General features: G+C 46.2%; 1 protein-coding gene across 2 annotated transcripts; it reads left to right on the plus strand.

Moving 5' to 3' along the window:
- Positions 1–5,450: 5,450 nt before the first annotated feature.
- Positions 5,451–14,748, plus strand: NDUFAB1 (NADH:ubiquinone oxidoreductase subunit AB1). 2 transcript variants are annotated; one of them, XM_060648786.3, is made up of 5 exons: positions 5,451–5,659; positions 11,395–11,511; positions 12,666–12,753; positions 13,697–13,796; positions 13,930–14,583. In XM_060648786.3, exons 1-4 carry the CDS (start codon positions 5,492–5,494, stop codon positions 13,786–13,788), a joined length of 465 nt encoding a protein of 154 aa, XP_060504769.1. In that variant the 5' UTR covers positions 5,451–5,491; the 3' UTR covers positions 13,789–13,796; positions 13,930–14,583. The 2 variants fall into 2 exon arrangements, with proteins under 2 accessions (XP_060504769.1, XP_060504768.1); XM_060648785.2 differs by lacking the exon at positions 13,930–14,583 and adding an exon at positions 14,590–14,748 and having other exon boundaries at positions 5,452–5,659.
- The last annotated feature ends 4,539 nt before the right edge of the window (positions 14,749–19,287 follow it).

A 19,287-nucleotide genomic window follows, 5' to 3' on the forward strand; every position in this document is an offset into this window, starting at 1 on the left:
GTTGTTTTGTAACTAGAATATTTAGTCAGTGATGCTTGTATAACAAGTAAATTTCAGGGGTGCCTGGGTGGCTCAGTCATTTAAGCATCCGACTCATGATTTCGGCTCAGATCATGATCTCACGGTTGTGAGATTGAGTCCCATTCGATGCTGGGCTTAAACTTACAAACCGTGAGATCGTGACCTGAGCCTAAATCAAGAGTTGGACATTTAACTGACTGAGCTACCCAGACGCCCCCAGAGTCACTTTGAATCAACACAGTGGTATGTCCTGAGCCCATCATCTTTACCTTTGCCTGTGTGACTTTGAGAGACAGATGTTTACAGTCCCAATCTGGTGGTATCATTGGAAATTTTGTCCCATATGATAAGTATTTATTTTCTCAACATTCTTACTGAGAGTATATATTCATGATCCATATAACCTATTTGTACTACTTTTTTTTTTTAATGTTTATTTTTGAGAGAGACAGAATGTGAGCAGAGAGAGGGGCAGAGAGAGAGGGAGACACAGAATCCAAAGCAGGCTCCAGGTTCTGAGCTCTCAGTACAGAGAGGCCAACGTGGGGCTCAGACTCGTGAACCACAAGATCATGCTCTGAGCGAAAGTCAGACACTTAACCGACTGAGCCACCCACGTGCCCCAATTACTTCTCTTTTAAAAATACCTTTTTATGGTGTTTACTCGAGTGGTTTTTGGCAACTTCATAATTTCCCCTTGATACACTTGCATAAAAGATTTAACTTTTTTACACTCATTCTGTTCCCACTATCTCTGGCATGAATGAGATACTTTTATTTGCTAGCACATAAAGATAATAAGGGGCTTTTCACAAAGATTTAATTTACTCAGGAATCCCGAGAAACATACTGTCTCCAAGATTTAAGAGTCAAGAAAACAGTAGAGCTAGGCAGTAATTCCAGTTCGGTAATGACTGAACAAACACTGAGCACATGATGTAGCAGGCATGAAGAGTATTGCCCCTTGATGTTTTGCCTGGATGTAGCAGGCATGAAGAGTGAGGCCCCTGCCCTTCAGAGGTACACAGGCTAATGAGGGGGACTGTGACACTAAGCAATACATTAAATACCGTGTCTTAAATTTAGAGCGTATGTTCAGAGTGCTCAGAGGGTAGGCAGTTAGCACAACATGGGGGAGTTCCAGAAATCTCCGTGGAAGATGACAAAACGTGCTAATCTCATACTTTCTTAGCCAGTAAATTGAAATGACTCCAAACTCGGAAAATTGCCTGGATGAACAGTCCAATAATGCTTTCCGTCTTCTGTCTAGTTTTTAAGTTTTTATTTTTATTTATTTAGACAGAGACAGTGGGGGAGGGGCAGAGAGAGGGAAAGAGAGAATCTCAAACAGGCTCCTTGAACGTCAGCACAGAGCCCCACGTAGGGCTCAAACCCACGAACCGTGAGATCATGACCTGAGCCGAAACCAAGAGTGGGACACTCAACCGACTGAGCCACCCAGGCGCCCCTCTGTTTCTTTTCTTGTGTTAAATCCAAATATAATAACATGTAGTGCCTTTAATTTAAAATAGACTGCATAGGGGCTCAGTTGGAAGAACATGCAACTCTTGACCTCTGGGTCCTGAGTTCCAGCCCCATGGTGGGTGTAAAGATTACTAAATAAATAAATAAACTTCAGAAAATAAGTAAATAAAAATAAAAGAGACTGTGGAGTACCATCCCACTGTTGTGAAATTTGTATGTTCATTAAGATATTGAGTATCTGTTATATGCTAGTTGTTATGTGCTAGTTGCTACAGTAGTGAGCAAGCCAGGCAGTCTCTTCTCGTGGAGTTTATGTTCTAGTGGGAAGACAGAAAATAAAAATAAACATCTCCCCCCACCAACAGACAAAAAAAGCTGGGAAGCAGTGAGATAAGTACAATGAAGAACAATAAAGTAGGGGGAGGGATAGCGAGGGAGTATAGGAGGTATGTTATCTTATTTTTACAGATATATTTGTTTAGAGAGCAAGCAGGGGAGGGGCACAGAGAGACAGAGAGAGGGACTTAATTAGGCTCCAGTCTCAGCGTGGAGCCTGACACAGCGCTCAAACCCACTACCCTGGGATCATGACCTGAGCCGAAATCAGGAGTCTGTTGCTCAACCAATTGAGCCACCCAGGCGCCCCCTGCAGATCTGTTATTTTAGATAGGGTGGTCCCTGAAGGCCTTTCTTAGGAGGTGATACCTGAGCTGAGGCTTTCCAGTCTTGGGGAGGGAAAACAGAGCCTCAGGAATCATCCTGCTGCTGGTGATGCCAACCAGACTCCGTGGCAGTGCAGGCAGTGGACACCAGGCTTCTCCAGCATCCTGATTCCATCGCCATCATTGCATTGCTTATTAGGCAGCCTTCTATTTCCGCAGAAAACTGGACCAGAAAATCTCATTGGAGTCTGAGGAGCAGGGCCCATTAAATCTGCTTAAGCCACCAGTGACAGACCAGACTGATTACTCCTTTCTGGTGACACTCCAGGACAGACCTGTGATGTGACCGTGCAGCATTAACATAAGGGGGGGGGGGCACTCAGGAAGAGCCTGATAACCTGCTAAGCCCACAATTGGAACCCTCTCTTCCCACGACCTGTCTATTTCTGTGTTACATTTTGTCCTTTTGGTCAAAAATAATAAATCACCTCTTACTTAAATGATACACTTTAAGAGACCTACTTTTTCCTTCAGCAAACACCTAGAGAGAAAATGTCAGTCTCCATGGTTTGTAGGGTGAAAGGCTGAATATTAAGATTGGGATCAAATCCTCAGGAGCTGGGAAGATTTCAGAGAGGGCACTGGTGCTTTCCAGTAGCACCCCCATCAAAGGATGTATAAACATCAACTGTCAGCTTCCTCCATACATCACCCCCCAACCCACCAGCTGTCCCTCCTTCCTTCAAGCCCATTTACACTATTGTCTCATCCTCTCCTGTTCCCAGGGACCTGTACTGACTGCCACTTCTCTCTTCTGCCCTATGTCTTCAACTTCCTGCTTTCTTCTTAAGCCCATAAACATGCCAAAGTTTCTCCTAGTCTAAAAACAAGGCCAGAGGCCTCCTCCACTGTCCTCTCATATACCCCTAATATTACACTCCTTTCTTCCTAGTCAAGCTTTTTGAAAAAATAATCTACACTTTCAGCCTTTATTTATTTATTTAAAAAAAAGTTTTAATGTTTATTTTTGGGAGAGAGAGACAGAGACAGAGACAGAGACAGAGTGTGAGCGGGGGAGGGGCAGAGAGAGAGGGAGACAAAGAATCTGAAGCGGGCTCCAGACTCCGAGCTGTCAGCACAAAGCCCCATGCGGGGCTCGAACTCAACGAGCCGAGCCGTGAGATCATGACCTGAGCCGAAGTCGGACGCCTAACCGACTGAGCCAACCGGGTGCCCCTATTTTATTTATTTTGAGAGAGAGTGCACATGAGCAGTATGCACCCTCACGAACCGTGAGATCATGACTTGAACCCAAATCAAGAGTCGGATGCTTAACCAACTGAGCCACCCAGGTGCCCCCAAAACCCTACGTTTTCAGAATGGATGTATTGCAGAGGTTTTCATCCCCACCTGCATCCAGCCCTAGTCTCTTCTCTGAGCTTCCCAGTCCTATATCCAACTGACTGTTACCAGATGATCTAGAAGCACTAGAATGAGCTATCTTCCCCCTTGTGTGTTCTGTTTCAACTGCTGACACCATTACCCACTAAGCCAAAAACCTGAGATTCCTTCCTCTCCTATCTAATCATGCATTCACTTAGCCCTGCTGCTTTCTTTTCCCTCCTAAATCTCTTTCCAGTTCAGGTCTTTCATTCCCATGGCCCCTGCCACAGGTCAGGCCCTTCTGGCCACCTTCACACCCCCACCCCTGTCCTTCATAAATCCACAGATTCTGTTGCTAGAGTGGGACCTTATCACTCCCCTGGTCAAACCCTTCAATTGAACAATAAAGTTCAGGTTTGCCAACATGCATCACAAGCTCCCTGGACACCTTTCTAGCTTCCTGACTCCATTCCCCACATAATCAATACTCTTGCCATAACGAGCTGTTTGTAGTTCATGCCAAACTGTCTTTTCTGCCTGGAAGAGCCTTTGCCTCTGCTTTGATCTACTTCCCCTGCTAATTTGTCATCTTCCACGGAGCATTTCTGGAACTCCCCCGTGTTGTGCTAACTGCCCACCCTCTGAGCACTCTGAACATACGCTCTAAATTTAAGACACGGTATTTAATGTATTGCTTAATGTCACAGTCCCCCTCATTAGCCTGTGTACCTCTGAAGGGCAGGGGCCTCACAGCAATACTCTGCATGCCTACTACATCAAGTATGTGCTCAGTGTTTGTTCATTCATTACCGAACTGGAATTACTGCCTAGCTCTACTGTATATTTGAATTTAACAAAAGTAAAAAGAAACAGAGGGGTGCCCTGGTGGCTCAGTCAGTTCAGTGTCCAACTCTTAGTTTCGGCTCAGGTCATGATCTCACGGTTCGTGGGTGTGAGCCCTACGTGGGGCTCTGTGCTGACATTCAAGGAGCCTGTTTGAGATTCTCTCTTTCCCTCTCTCTGCCCCTCCCCCACTGTCTCTGTCAAAATAAATAAAAATAAAAACTTAAAAAAAAAAACTAGACAGAAGACTGAAAGCATTATTGGACTGTTCATCCAGGCAATTTTCCGAGTTTGGAGTCATTTCAATTTACTGGCTAAGAAAGTATGAGATTAGCAGTTTAAATTTCTCTCACTTACTCCATTTTTGTGAACTATTAAGTTTTAAAAGTTGTACATTGTTTTCTTGTAGTTCCCACATTTATTAGCCAACATGTATTTAAATTGATTCTGATTTTTTCACATTTATATTGCTTATAATTATTTTGATTATATTAAATACTTTTGATTAATATTAATATTAAGTAATTTTGATACCTGTGGAATAACTGCAGCATCAAACTTTTAAACGGGGCGCTGGGTGGCTCAGTCAGTTAAGCATCGGACTCTTGATTTCTGCTCCGGTGGTGATCTCACAGTTGGTGGGTTCGAGCCCCCCTGCCTGCAGCTCCGCGCTGACAGCCTGACAGCGGACAGCCTGCTCAGGTTTCTCTTTCCCTCTCTCTCTCTGCCTCGTCCCTACTTGCGCTCTCTCTCTCTCTCAAAATAAATAAAATAAACATTTTAAAAAAAAACCCTTTTAAACAAATGTATTTCACAACTTTCGGAGAATAAATAAAACTAAGTTCCTTTCCTATGTCACATATTAGTGTTTAGGGAAAGACACTAAGCACGAGGTTCTAGTTCTGGCGCTAGCGGCGGGTCGCCTCTTGCCCTGGAGGGCTGGACCGCACTCCAGGAGGACACAGTGCCACCAGGAGCCGCCAGGGGACGCTACGGCCAGTGGCGACAGGCTGCGCCGCTCTGTGCGTCCCCTGCGCGGAGCAGAGAGGAAACTGGGCCGGCGGGCGCGGCGCAGTGCATCCTGGGTCAGCGTAGCCATGGCGGCTCGTGTCCTTTCCGCTTGTGTCCGCCGACTGCCTGCGGCCTTCGCGCCGCTGCCCCGGGTCCCCACGCTGGCCGCAGTCCGGCCGCTCAGCAACACCCTCTGCCCCGCGGGGGCCCGGACGAGGCCTGGGGTTCCGCATCCTGCCTCGGTGCTCGCGCAGGTGACTCGCGGTGACTTTGCTGCGGGCTTGGCAGGGGTCAGGGATCGGGGTGGGGGGGGGGGAGGGGTCAGACAGCGGGGCCACGCCAGCCGCGGCGGGGGTGGCCAGGGGACATCTGGCTCAATGCCTGTCCCACTACCTCATGGTGCTTGGTTGACCCCTGCTGGGAGCTCGGGTGTCCTAGTGCTTAAGAGCCGGAGCATAAGACCCTCCAGACACCCCTCGGTGTAAATGCTGGCTCCCACTTTCCGAAACTTTGAGCAAGTCCATTACCTTCCTAATATCAGTCTGAACGGCTGATAAAGTTGGGGTACTAGTCTCTATGGAGTTGCAACGAGATTTTGAGAGGATGTTGTAGGTAGAGCACCTAGTTGCGGTGCTTGGCAAGCTCTCAAAATACTGGTTTCCGTTAGTTGCAGTTATAATGACAAATACCGTGATAGCTTTCTAGGGGGAAACTAATGACAAGGTGCAAAAAGGAAGCCACACTGGCCTATAACCTTCTCCAGAGCATTTCTCGTTCGGGATTTCTCCCTGTAATGCCTTTTGCCTGTTCACTTGCTTCCTGAAGGAAAGACAGGAAAAAAAGCAGTATTTAGCCTTTCTGTTGGATGAAACCTTTGTGAGGCAGAAATTGTCTTTAGGGCAGTCATTTTCCACCCTCAACCCTTGCTGTACATTCAGATCACCTGAGCAGCTTAAAAGAAGGGGGAAGAAATCCCTTACCCCCTCCTCCCCACCACTGTGCATTTTGATTTACTTATCAGAGATGAGGCCCTGGCATGAATTTTCATTTATGTTCCCCAGGTGACTAAAGGGTTGGGCCAAGATCAAGAACTACTGCCCTAAGGTAGAATAGACTCTCGGGGTCAAGTTGAGAACACCCCCAAACCAGTGGACTTAATAGTGGTTTCAATATTTCAGTATTGACAACATATTAGAATATAACAATAAGGATGCCCAGGCCAAGTCAATCATTATTTCTAGAGTTGGGGCCTGGGTGTCTGTTTTTAAAAGTCACCAAGTGATTCTTTTCTGTGGCTAGGGTTGAGATGACCATGTGATGGATTAATTCATAGGGCATTGGTCCCATTGCCTGAATCAAAAGGTTGAAAGTGTCACCTTGAAGTTAAGAGGTAAAGGGCAGTATGTAGAGTTGTTGAGTGTTTTCTTCCTGAGAGGGATTTCCATTGTAGGTTAAAATGCAAAATGATTGTCCCTATTCATAGAGCACTGATTCTCAGACTTGATTGTTACAGATCACTTGGGCTAAAATACAGTGTCTGGGAAAGGGCCCAAGAGTCTTCATTTATAGTAGGCTCCCAGAAGATCCTGGTGCCACTGGTCCTTGGACCACACCTTGAATGGAAGGGTGCTCAGAGATGTTCCACTACCTCTGCTTGGTTCATGTATACAGCAGAAAAACTATTTTATTTATATTTACAAAGTGATTTTGACGAAGTGCTCCCATTTAACCACCTTACATCCTTTGCTGATTGAAGAGAGAGTAAACACTTGTTCTTTCAAAGGAACAGGACAGCTATGGGCCAGACCTTATTCTAGCTGTTGAAGGTAGAGAGATACAAAGGAAGGACACTGGTTAATAACTCATTGGACATTCTGTGGCCTCGTGTTAAACTTGCCAGCTCATTCCCTGCTGGTGTTCTCTAGATTGTTCTACACTGTTTGTTGTGGTTCGTTGTGGTTCCTTTTCCCCTGTCTCTGCTCCTACCCTGTTGGGACACTTTCTAACCCTTAAATGTTGGTAAGTTCCAAAGATCTCTTACCACACTCTCTTCCTGGTCTGTCTCTTCACTCTCTTGGTTTGTTACTGCCTGTCTCCCAGTTACCCCAAACTTCCACCTCCAGCCCTCGCTCATTTCATCTGGACTATTGCTTATTCCACCCATTCTTTTCCATTAGATTTTTTTCTCCTCAAATCTATCCACTATGCTGACTCCAGGGCAACTAGTTATTCATTTATATTCTGACTGATCCCTGCCCCCTAAAAGGAGCTATGAAGCAGGTCTCCTGGATGTAAAAATATGGCAGTATAAAATCGAAGGTAAGAAAAACAAGGGTGGTGGCCTAAAATGGAACTTGGATGTCTTATTCTTGACCCAGGCAGGCCCCAAATCTGAACTGTGTCAAAGGCAAAGCACAAAGAAGACTTCTAAAGTGTTCTATGGGGCACGGTACCCAGATGAAGGCAGAATGCTTGTGCAGGGAAAGCCCAGCTGTTTTGTCTTACTCAGGTCTCTGCAGCCCTGGGCCCTGCCTCTTCAGCCTCAGAGCCTGTCTGTGAACCACCTTACCCTTCAGTCTCCTTACCACACACACCGGCTACACTTTCAGGCCTCAGTTCTCTTTCTTGGCCTGACCTTCCCTCCTTGAATGACCCTGTCCTTTCAGGGCTAACTCCAGGTTTGGTATCTGTTTCTTCCTTGCCTGTCAAGGACTGAATGACGACTTTGTTCCTGAAGCAGCCTACAAATACATCTGTCATGGCTCTTGCTACGTTTTTATTACAACTGAAATAATCTCTTTGGATTGGTCTTTCCCATTATGCCATAAAAGCTCCTCTGAGGGTAGCGGTCATATTTTATTTATCTTTGTAGTTCCAGCCTACAGCACAGTGCTAGGCACAGGAGGTACAGCTCACGGGCTGCTGAGACATAGCCATGTGTGAGAACAGGGTGCGTGTACAACACAGAAGAGGGACCTACCTAGTGCCTCCGGTGAGCAGAGTCTCAAAGGCGGCAGTTTCTCACGCACTCAGGCCAGGGTGTGACAGCACGTGCAAAGACCAGGAGGAACCTGGCACTCTTATGGTTGACCCTCGGGTGCCAGTGGAATGGAGGGGAGACCCGAGTTGAGGTAGATGTAGGCATGTTGTGAAGGGCGCTAAGGAATGTGGGTGTTCTGTGTAGGTTGCAGGGAGTAAATGTGAAACAAGGTTCGTTGAATAAGGGAGATCTTTCCTCCCAGTCAGCCAGGCTGGGTGACCCAGTAAACATGATGGTGAGACACTGGGAAGGGTGGACGTTGGTCTCTGGCCAGAGCACCAGGGGGCAAATAAGGAATAGAGGTCTGCGAGCAGGTGTTCTGGGGACACGTAAGGATTTCCAAACCGATGTCAAAATGTCTGCGACCCGGGTGGAGCTGTTTGGGGGGGGGGGGGGGCAGTTGATAGAGATGGCCTTTGAAGCTGTCTCCTTAGCTTTAAACTGAGGTTCCTCGGTTTCCCTTAGTCAGAGATGCGCCTGAGTAGAGATGGATGGATGTTGAGGGAAGTGAACCAGGTAATTTGTCTCTACTGGTCTAGAGGGTAGTTACTCTTTGCCTGCATACAATGCCTTCTCTGATGGCTGTAGGAGGTGACTTATGTCACATAGAATTGTTTAGTGTAGATCTTGGGGAAAACAACACCAAAAACATTGTTGATTGTTGGGGACACTGCAGGGGTGTCCGTTCCCATTCTGTGTGCCTCCCTCTCTCTCTCTCTCTCTTTTTTTAAATAGCTGAGTCCAGCAGGAAGGAGGCAATAAGACCCTCCCGAGAGGCCAAGCTGGGAGACCTGGGGCTGGATTCCTAACTTTTCTTTGTCTCAGTTTCCTGTCGTAAAATGGGACTATTGTCAGAATGAAGATGATGGTTGTAAAGTGCCTAGCGCAGTGCCATAGTCCAGCCTAGGGTAAGAAGTCCATAAAGAGACCAGAAGGTGGGGGGGGGGGGGGCATGAGAGGGAACGAGTGGGATCAAGTACTTAGGGGCCACATTACCACCAGAGCCTCAGATTGGCAGGTCATTACACTGATCCTCCTAGGCAGGCCTCCAGAGCACTCACTGTGGATGAGCCGGGCAGTTCTGAGCCCTGCACGCTCTCTCGGTGATGCCTCAAGCAGTGCTGTGAGCTTTGTACTGCTGATTGTCCTCATTCTACAGATAGGGAAACTGAGACATAGAAGGATTAAGTAACTTGCCCAGGGCCACACAGCTAGTAAGAAAGAGCTAGTGCCAGGGTACAAACATAGGCAGTCTTATTCCAGAGTCTGAGCCGTCCCCCACTGCACCTGCCTGCCCTATGCCGAGCCCACGGTAGCCCCCCATTTTGGACTGGCATGTGCTCTCCAGGTGGAGACCCTTTTATTTTCATCACTATCATGTGGTGCCCACCTGACCCAAGTGCGTGCACCTGCCAGTGCTGCTGGGGACGGTGCTGACACCTAGTGGGCCACTTGGGTAGTTGTGTGCAGATGTGCCTTCACCGGCCTCCTCCCTCGTGGGCTCTGCAGCACAGCCTCCCGTTTTCCCTTCCTCCTCAGCAGGAATTCCCCCTCATACCTCTTCTTGATGTGCACAGACAAGGCCTCTGCCAGATCCTTCCCCCTCAAAGTTCTTTCCTGTCATCACCACTATTAACTCCTTTCTCCTCTCTTTGGTCCCTTCTGCTGCTTCATTTTACTTGTGGCTTGTGGAGACTTCTAGTGATTGTGGTTAAGTAGGCCCAGAGATGGTCCCAGAGCAGCAGTCTCCTTAACTCACACTGCAGTCGGAAAGGAAAGGACACTACACATTTAGCCAAAAATAATAAGTGCTCTTAAACTCTGAAAGTACTCAGAAATACCTTAGAATAGCCATAAAGCTCTTCATCTAATCTCTTTATAGCTTGCTGATTAAACCTGATTTCAGTATGTGATTTTTTTTTTTTTTTTTTTTGCAAGATAAATATTTCTTATATAGAGGTATATACAGGTTTGGTTCATTCAGCAGCATTTTTAATTATGATTTTCATAGACCTCTGTCAGTCTCAGGGACCTGAGCCCCAACACACAAACCCACTTTCTATGGGAAATTGCCCTAAGAACTCAAAACTGCAGGTTTAAAATCAACTTTAAAAGGTAAACACACCGGTTCAGATTAGGGACTTCATTGTGAGCGAAAGTATCAGACAGCTGTTTTGTTTCTCTTGTTCTGCATTGTCCCTTCCACAACGTTAAGCCTGCTGAGCTGTGAGTTGGACTTCTTTTCAGATTTGGTGAAAGAATCCATCCAAGACTCTAATACCTAGCTAAATATCAAGTAGGCTAGTACCAGAGACATTTGAGATACCACTGCCATCATGGTAAAACCCAGAAAGCCTCATGGTTTTGCTGGTGGCGGTAAGGCAAGCCTACCCTGAAGGGAAACAAATTGGACCATAAGGACTGTCAGGCTCCCTCATCTCCTTCGGGCTGGTAGTTGGCTCATTTTCCCTGGCCAAGGTCAGTGTAATCACTGCTGGGGCCATTTTAGACCTGCGGTGTGGCCCTCAGGGTGAGCTGCCTCTCCATTTACCGTGACAGCTCTTTCCAGGTGGGTTACTTTGACTCAGGCATGCCTGTTAACGGTGGCAGTGCCTCAGAGTGGCAGGAGTGCTGCAGAAGGTGCCACAGGAAGACTTCCACTTATCTGCAGACCCTATCTGGTTTTAGTGGCAGAAAGTCTGCCTGGGCCAGACGGGGCAGTCCTGGCTCTGAGGGGAAAGGAGGCCCATTTTTATGCTGCTGAACCGCTAGGGCTTCTGAAACACCCCAGCGTTGTGACCCCGGGTGGCCTAATGGCCAGAGTAGAATCAGAGGATGTGGGTTCTCTGAAGTGCCAAAAGCCCCGTGGAAGGCATCTGTGGGCTAGTGCATTGACCTAGAGGCATGTTAGGTTCAACACCGCTTCGTTCCTGCCCTTCCTTGCTTTAGGTTCCAGTAACGCAGTTGTGCCGCCAGTATAGTGATGCGCCCCCTTTGACGTTAGAGGGAATCAAGGACCGTGTTCTTTATGTCTTGAAACTCTATGACAAGATCGACCCTGAAAAGGTAACTGACGTGGCTTAATGTTTTTCTTTAAATTAGCATTTAATCAATGGTACAGAATTCAGAGGGTTCAAAGGGATATTCAGTAAAAAGTCTCCCTGAGTCCTAGCCACATGGTTCCCTTTCTGGGAGGCAGCCAGTGGAACCAGGTTCTTGTGTATCTTTCCAGAGATAGTACATACGCAAGGAAGTGTACATACGCAAGGAAGTATACACGTTTGTACATGTATGTATACTTTATGTACTATGTGATCCTTATCGCCTACCCTTTTTAAAACGCAAGTGGTAGAATACTGTAAACACTGTTCTGGATGTTGCTTTTTAATTTATCCGCTAGTATTTTTCTCACAGTGGTACATAAATTCCCTCTTTAATAACTGAATGTACTGTATAGGTAGGATAGTGGGGTTTTTATTATTGAGGTCTGATTGGCAATAACATTATGTTAGTTTCAGGTATACAACATCATGATATTTATATAATATTTTGAATTGATCACAGTTAAGTCTGGTTAATATCTATAACCACACATAGTTACAGAAACTTTTTTCTTATAATGACATTTTTAAAAAATTTTTATACATTTATTTATTTTTGATAGAGACAGAGCACAAGTGGGGGAGGGGCAGAGAGAGAGGGAGACACAGAATCTGAAGCAGACTCCAGGCTCTGAGCTGTCAGCACAGAGCCCGACACGGGGCTCAAACTCACAAACCGTGAGATCATGACCTGAGCTGAAGTCAGGTGCTTAACTGACTGAGCCACTCGGGCACCCTCTTATAATGATAGTTTTTAAGATCTGCTCTCCTAGCAACTTCCAGATATGCAATGCAGTGTTATTATAATCACCGTGTTGTACATTACATCTCCAGGATAGTTTTTCAGAGCAAAAATCAAAGATCTTAGTGAAATACATAAAGTGAAATCCATTGCTAAGCCTTGTATATATTGTTAACCATTTCAAAACAAGGTTGAATAAGTTAAGATATAATGCTGGCACGGGTTAAACATAAACTGCTGGTTATCACTATTTAAAATATGGCCTCTTTAAGAAACCTCTTCTACCTAATGATTAACTGACATTGTACCTCCCTGTTACTTTGAGAAACAAATGTCATCACGGACTGAATTTTGCATTTGGCATTCCTTTCTTGCAGCTCTCGGTAAATTCCCACTTTATGAAAGACCTGGGCTTAGACAGTTTGGACCAAGTGGAGATTATCATGGCCATGGAGGACGAATTTGGTAAAAGGCTAAGTCTGGGGTCTGCACAGTGTAATTAGGCGTATGAAATGCTGGGAGTCAGAATTGGGATTTGAATCAAATATAGAAATAGAAACAGCACCCCCGCCACATACACGCCTGCTTACTTAGCATCAGGTGAGCATCAGGTGAAGTCAACGCTAGGGATGGTGCCTTCAATTAGAACCCACTTGGTACAGGGCCAGTAGGGTGCCCGCTGTGGTGCCAAGGGCTGAGTGACCAGGAAAGGCCTGGGGGAGGATGGACTTAGATGCTTGAGGTGGGGGCTCCACCTCAAGCAGAACCTTACCTTTGGAGACGCTGACCACACCTCAGCACCTCTCGTAGCTAGGCCAAAGTGACCGTGCCCAGAGAAGTAACTGGGTGTGCCCAGAACACACACACGTACAGGCCTGGCTTCCTGCAGAGCCTCCCATGCACACTCCCAGGTTACGTGGCTTTCTCAGACAGTTGTGCACAGGAGACCTCTTTAAGGCTCCACAGCAGTTTTTGGGTAAGTTGCCTGAATGAAAGCCAAGGGGCTTCTGTGCCACCCTACAGAACAGAACTTAGTTACAATTCCTCAGAGATTATGCTCACCAGTGCGATTGCATCAGTTAGGGGTAGGATGGGAACATGGTAATGGAAATGTTCTAGAATTAGATAATGGTGATGGTTGTACAACCTTGCCAATATACTAAAAAACCACTGAATTTTACACTTTAGGTGGTGGGTTTTCTATCATATGAATTGTATCTTTTAAAAAAAGAACGAGCTGTTATACACATTATGTGACTATTGTCTAGAACATAACTGGCCCATAACTTAAATGGGATTCGGGGTTGCTGGAGAATTTTGATGCACTTGTGGGTGGTAAGGAAGCATTAGATGCTTTTAATTTTAAAGGATTTTTTCTACACTCATGCATTATACATTTTCTTTGCAGGGTTTGAAATCCCTGATACAGATGCTGAGAAGTTAATGTGTCCACAAGAAATTGTAGATTACATTGCAGATAAGAAGGATGTTTATGAATAAAATATCAGGTAAATAATTTGACTTACAGAATGTTGTTCTCCCATAGAATTAATCTCTCTGTAGTTCTTCAGTAAAGTAAGACTTGGGAAAAATGGAAAAATTGGAAACGCTTGACAGATTTTCACTGGTTATGAAATGCAGGTCCCTTCTGGTTATCTGCTACTCAAAGGGGGCCGGCCTTAGTGATCATCTTTATCCTTGAGACGGGCCGTGAACAATTCATTCTTGGACAGGACTTCCTTGATTGTCAGCCCTCCTCATAAAAGCAGTCTTGTACAAAACACTGAGCAAGGTAACCCAGAAGCGGAGCCCTCTACTGCCCTCAGTTACCCACCCGAAGCCAGCCCAGCCTGATGTCCCAGAAGTTGTGAGATGGCCTGAAGCTTAATCAGGCAGGAGAGGCCTCCTGGGTAAGAGGATGGACTCTGGAGTCAGACACTGGACTTGATTCTCAGCTCTGTCCGGGTCTGTAAGTCTGGTGACCTTGGGCAGGCTGTTTAGCCTCTAAACCTGCTTCCTCATATGTAAAATGGGGATGATGACAGGACCTACCTGGGAATTTTGTGGTGGAGAAAGTTGGTAGTGTATGCAGATCACTTACAACCATGCTTGATGGTAAAGAAGCCTGTCAGTAGACATTAGCTATTGTTATTTAGACTCTAAGATAATCAAGTGATTGACTTTTTAAATAAAACATTGTATCAAGTATCTATAACTTTAGTTACCCTGGATTGAGCACCTCCAAGTCCCTAAAAGTCAGTGCACCAGAGAGAAACACTGAATTTACTTTGTTTTTGCCAGACCCCTTTTTTTCACTGAGAGAAGACTCAGAAGATGCTGGCAAGTGTCTGGAAGTGAGAACGCGTTTTGGCATTATTGCTGCCTTTGACAGAGTAATTCTGTTTAGACTTGTATTTAAATTGTCTGTTTTGCCCTTTGAAAATAAATCTATAAAACCAACATTTTTCTCAGTCTTCAGTTTTTCAGTGTCTGTGAAGTACTTGTGTATATTGAATTTGCTTAATATTTTTAAAGGTTTGGCTAGTCCTTGGGATTCATGTGTTAAAAAAAAAAAACTTTTCTAGCAGTGTACTTGAAATAAGTTTCTCTCCCATTACTTCTAATGTAAGGAATGAGTGTTCGTGATAAAAGGATTTTTTGCCTTAGAAAAAAATTTGGGGGGGCTCCATTAGTTTGATTATCAGATGTATCAGCTGACACCAGCATGTGCGACGATTTTTTTTTCTCCCTGTCCTGTGGATCTCTTTCCAAAGGGATAGAATTTAATACTTTGGGAGGACAGAAAGTTCTCTTTGCTACTGGAAGGTCAGATTGACACGTAAGTCAGTCTGTAAGTCACACATCAGAAAGTACTAGCGCTTCTCTTTTTATTCTTACGGGCACGGTGTGAGGTCCTCGGGGTTGAGGCAGGCAGCCGCCTCGCTCTTGATGAGGTTCCGTGTGAGACCTGCCAAAATAATTACTCCACTTTTACCAAAACGTCTTGTTCGTAGGCAGGGGAAGCGAGGGCTTGTGGCAAATAGGAGGTTGTTCCAGAAGCGCAGGGGCTGACTGACCCTCAGCTGGGAGAGGATCTTATGGCCGAGAGAGGAGGTGGCTTGAGTCCCTTCTGGGCCTGGGTTCCTTCCTGGGGGCACCCGGTGCCACCAGTGCCTTCTGTGCTGCCGCTCTCATACATTTGGCAGACGGCAGACATACCTGCTTTTCCAGTAACAGGAGGCAGGTGTTCATCGTTACGTTGTGCCGTATACGTATGTTTTAATACTACGAGTTCTTGGGGAAAATGCTGGATTGGAGCACAAAGAGCATCCTCTCTTAACAGCAGCATTTAATCAGGGAATAGCCTGCGTGCTTACTGGGTGCTGGAGAGCCAACAGGGAAGAAAATAAGCTGCAGGCAGCTGCTTTGGGATGAACCACAGTTTAACATCCGGGGTAAACTGTTCTTCTGGTTATTTCAACCCCTCGGCAGCTGCACATTCCGCCAAAAAACCCATCAGTGGTTGTTTCTGCCTGAGGTCACAGTCTGTGCGCGTCAGTGCTGGCAGTGAATGCTTTGCTACCGTCTTAACCACACACTGCCAATGCAATGCCCATTCACGTCCTTGGGAAGTTTCCAAAGAGCCAGAATAAGGGAAAAAACTCACTGAGTCACGCACAGATAATTCCTTGGTAATGCTATTTTAGGATCTGGGTGTTAACAGCAAAGATATTTCTGCTCTAAGAACTTGTTGGAAAATTCTTTGACAGACTCGTGTGCCACCACAGGCAGACCAAATGTAGTATTCCAAAGTGTGTGAATTAAAACAGAATCAATGGGATTGCGTGCATTTGGTTTTAGTGGCCTCCTACAAATGTCTTTGGGGATCTGTGCATCTGCTGCGGGCAGTTCCCCTTGATGAGAGGGTGGTGTGGAGCCGGTCTTGACATGCTTCCTGTCCCATCTCCAGTTCTGCCACGTTGCTCTTCACTCTTCCGTGTCCTCCAAACAGCCAAGTGCACTCACTCACCCAGTGAAGCAATGACACCCCTGCCATGGATGGGGCACGCTTCGCCAGGTGGGGTCTGAGCACGCGTCTCCGTCCTCAGCTCCCCATCTCATAGAAGAGATGGTCAGAATCCGTGTGATACGTTCTATTCAGAATCAGCAGTGTCCCAACAAGCACCACTGCTCCCAATCTGATGAACCGAGAGAGACGTCACCTTCGGGTTTTGCTGGAATCATTAACCTGAACCTAATCACCAGGAAATCAATCGAGAAGGTGGGACTTTAAAAAAAATCAGTGCCCTGGGGAAAAAGGGCAACTATCCTAAATTAAAGGAGACCAGAGATATGTCAACCTCATGGACTGTGAAGCTTGAAAGGATTGGGGAAAAAGATCAAGATGTTCAGTGGACAACTGGGCTGGGTATAGGTGACAAAACAATGTTCAATTTGTTGGGTCTAATAACAGCCTTACATAGACTGAACTTATTCTTAGGGGACAGAGACTTACACTTGGGAGTAAAGCATCAAGATGTCCCCAGCTAACTTTTAGATGGTCAGCACAAGAGAAGAAAAAAGAATAATGACACAGCACGTTTACAACTGGTGGCCAGTTGACAGGCGTGTGCATGCACACGTGTGTTCACTGTACTGTTCTTCCCGCTGTTCAGTTTGAAATTTGCCAAACTAAAAAAGGAAAAAATTCACGTACGTGTAACGAAGGGTACACTGACAGCATATGGATAGATGTCCAACCATACGAGATTGGTTAAATAGAAATAATTTTACACAATGACGTGGAAAGATCGATGTTTAGCATGATCCCGTTTCTATAAAACACCTACCGAAATGTTAATAATGATCACCATGATGTAGTAGGAATACATTGGCTTAATTCTGCCGATCAGTATTTCTTTAATTATAAATACCATGTATTGTGTAATAAGTGAAAAATATAAAAGTGACACTTAAAAGTATGTGGAAACTGGGAGGAGTGGAACAGAAGCAGGGGCACCGATACTTGGGAAAAGCACTGGTGGGCAATGAAGCCCGAGCAGTTTCTAAGGTTCTGCAGGAGCTGGCCAGGCGGGCGGGCAGGCAGGCCGGCGAGCATCGCGTACCACGGCAGGAGGTGGGAAGTCAGTTTGCTCAGTCTGGGACATTGCTACAGCATGGGCTCCTGGGTGGGGCCGCCTATGGCTCTTGACTCTGGCTGGGATTGTGTCCCAAAGGAGGGCCTTAGCCTGGTTAAGGAACTCGTTGGCAGAGGGTGCTGACAGGATCTTCTGCAGGGGAGACTCAGTCAGATACACTTGGCCTCAGACGCTGGCAGCTATGCAGAGGGCACGCTGAGGGGATGGACGTGGTAGTTACTGGAAGAGCCCATGAGAAAAATGCAGATTTGGGGGTTGGGATAAAGAGGGACAGACTGGAAAGATACCGTGGGAATAAAAATGGCCACACTTGGTCAGACGAAGAAGGCAGCGAGCCTACGGTCTGTCTCAAGTGTCTGGCTTGAGTGCTGCTTGAGCTACTGCCTCAAATAGGGAATGGAGGAGGATTAGATTGGAGGATAGAATTTCGGTTGAGGTTGAGGACCGTGCTGGAATTGTTTGTGGGTTAGCCCAAGCAAATAACTGATAACCAGCAAGAGCTCAAGAAAAACTCCGGACTGGAGTCACGGGGCTGGAGGGTGAGTTTGTGAAGTGCTCCCCCCCTGTCCCCCACCCCCACACCGTGCTGGTTCCCTCAGCTGTGAAGTCCCCCATGGAGTTAAGCCCCCAGCCTTAACTCCTGACTTTCAGTTCCCAGGATGGATCCTTACATGTGTAAGCCTAAAGTGAAGGATGGATCAGAGCTGAGAACTGAGTGAGAAATTACCTACCAGTTGAAATTTTATCAAGTACTGGATTACCTACTGTTCTGATTTTTAACATGGTAGCCAATTAAAAAACAAATGTCAGGGTTCAAAGTTTAAAAATACAATTTACAAACTCAAGTTAGTGCCCTTAAGACATCTAGCTAAACCAGGGAAAGAAGAAAATCTGTGAAAGAAAACAAAGTAGCCAAGGACTTGCCTAGGTTCTCAACAATAAAGTGTGTATCTAGAACTCAGACTTTGGCATCAGGCAAAACTGGGTTCTGGATGGTAGCCTCCACACACCCTTGGCTCAGCCACTTCGCTTGTCTGCACCTGTTTACTGGGTTAAGTGGGGGAGACGAGGGATGTGGTGAAGTGTTGACAATATAACTTAACGCACATACATAATCTGACCCAGTGCCTGGCATATGGTAAGACTCGAAGAAGTCGAAGTCACAGGACCGGAAGGCAGTGTTTGGAGCAAGTCCCTTTCCAAGTAGCACTGGCCTGGTATAGAGCAAGAGGTCAAAACCTTGCTTGATGGTCTGCCAAAGCTGCTGTTTTCTACAGGTTGGAGTATTTGAAAGCCCCAGACTCACAATGAATGGAAGTCAACTACTAGTATGTGCCCAGATTACCATGCTGAGGTTACCATGTTCATGTGTTTGTGGAGGGCAAGGGCAACGAGCCCCCAATAAGAGCACTATCTGGCAAAGCAGAGTTGGGGGTTAGTGGGTCAGATGCCCGACAGCCTGACTTGAGTGCCTGTTATCGGGCTATAGGTGTGAGACCCTTGGTTTTCCACTTACAGGAGCTGAATCAGTGCCTACGTCATGCGAATCAGGTTTGTCACCAAAAACCAAGAGTTCTGATGCCTGGACCCCTGGAGTATTTAAGACTTAGACTCAGATGGAGAAGGGAGCTGGAATGGTGGCTGAGAGGACTCTGTTCTGTGACGTGCCAGTTCCCTGAGCACACCTCCTCCAGAACCCCAGCTGTGGCCAACTGCGACAAGCCCACGACATAAAGTAGTGCAAGGCTCAGGACAAGAAAGGAAGAGATCTGGGGTCACACTGAAAATTAAGATGAAAGAAATATATGGGGGAAATTAAGGTGGGAGAGAAAAACCAAGG

The sequence above is a fragment of the Panthera onca genome, chromosome E3 (assembly GCF_046562875.1).
Source record: "Panthera onca isolate mPanOnc1 chromosome E3, mPanOnc1 haplotype 2, whole genome shotgun sequence".
NCBI lineage: Eukaryota > Metazoa > Chordata > Mammalia > Carnivora > Felidae > Panthera > Panthera onca.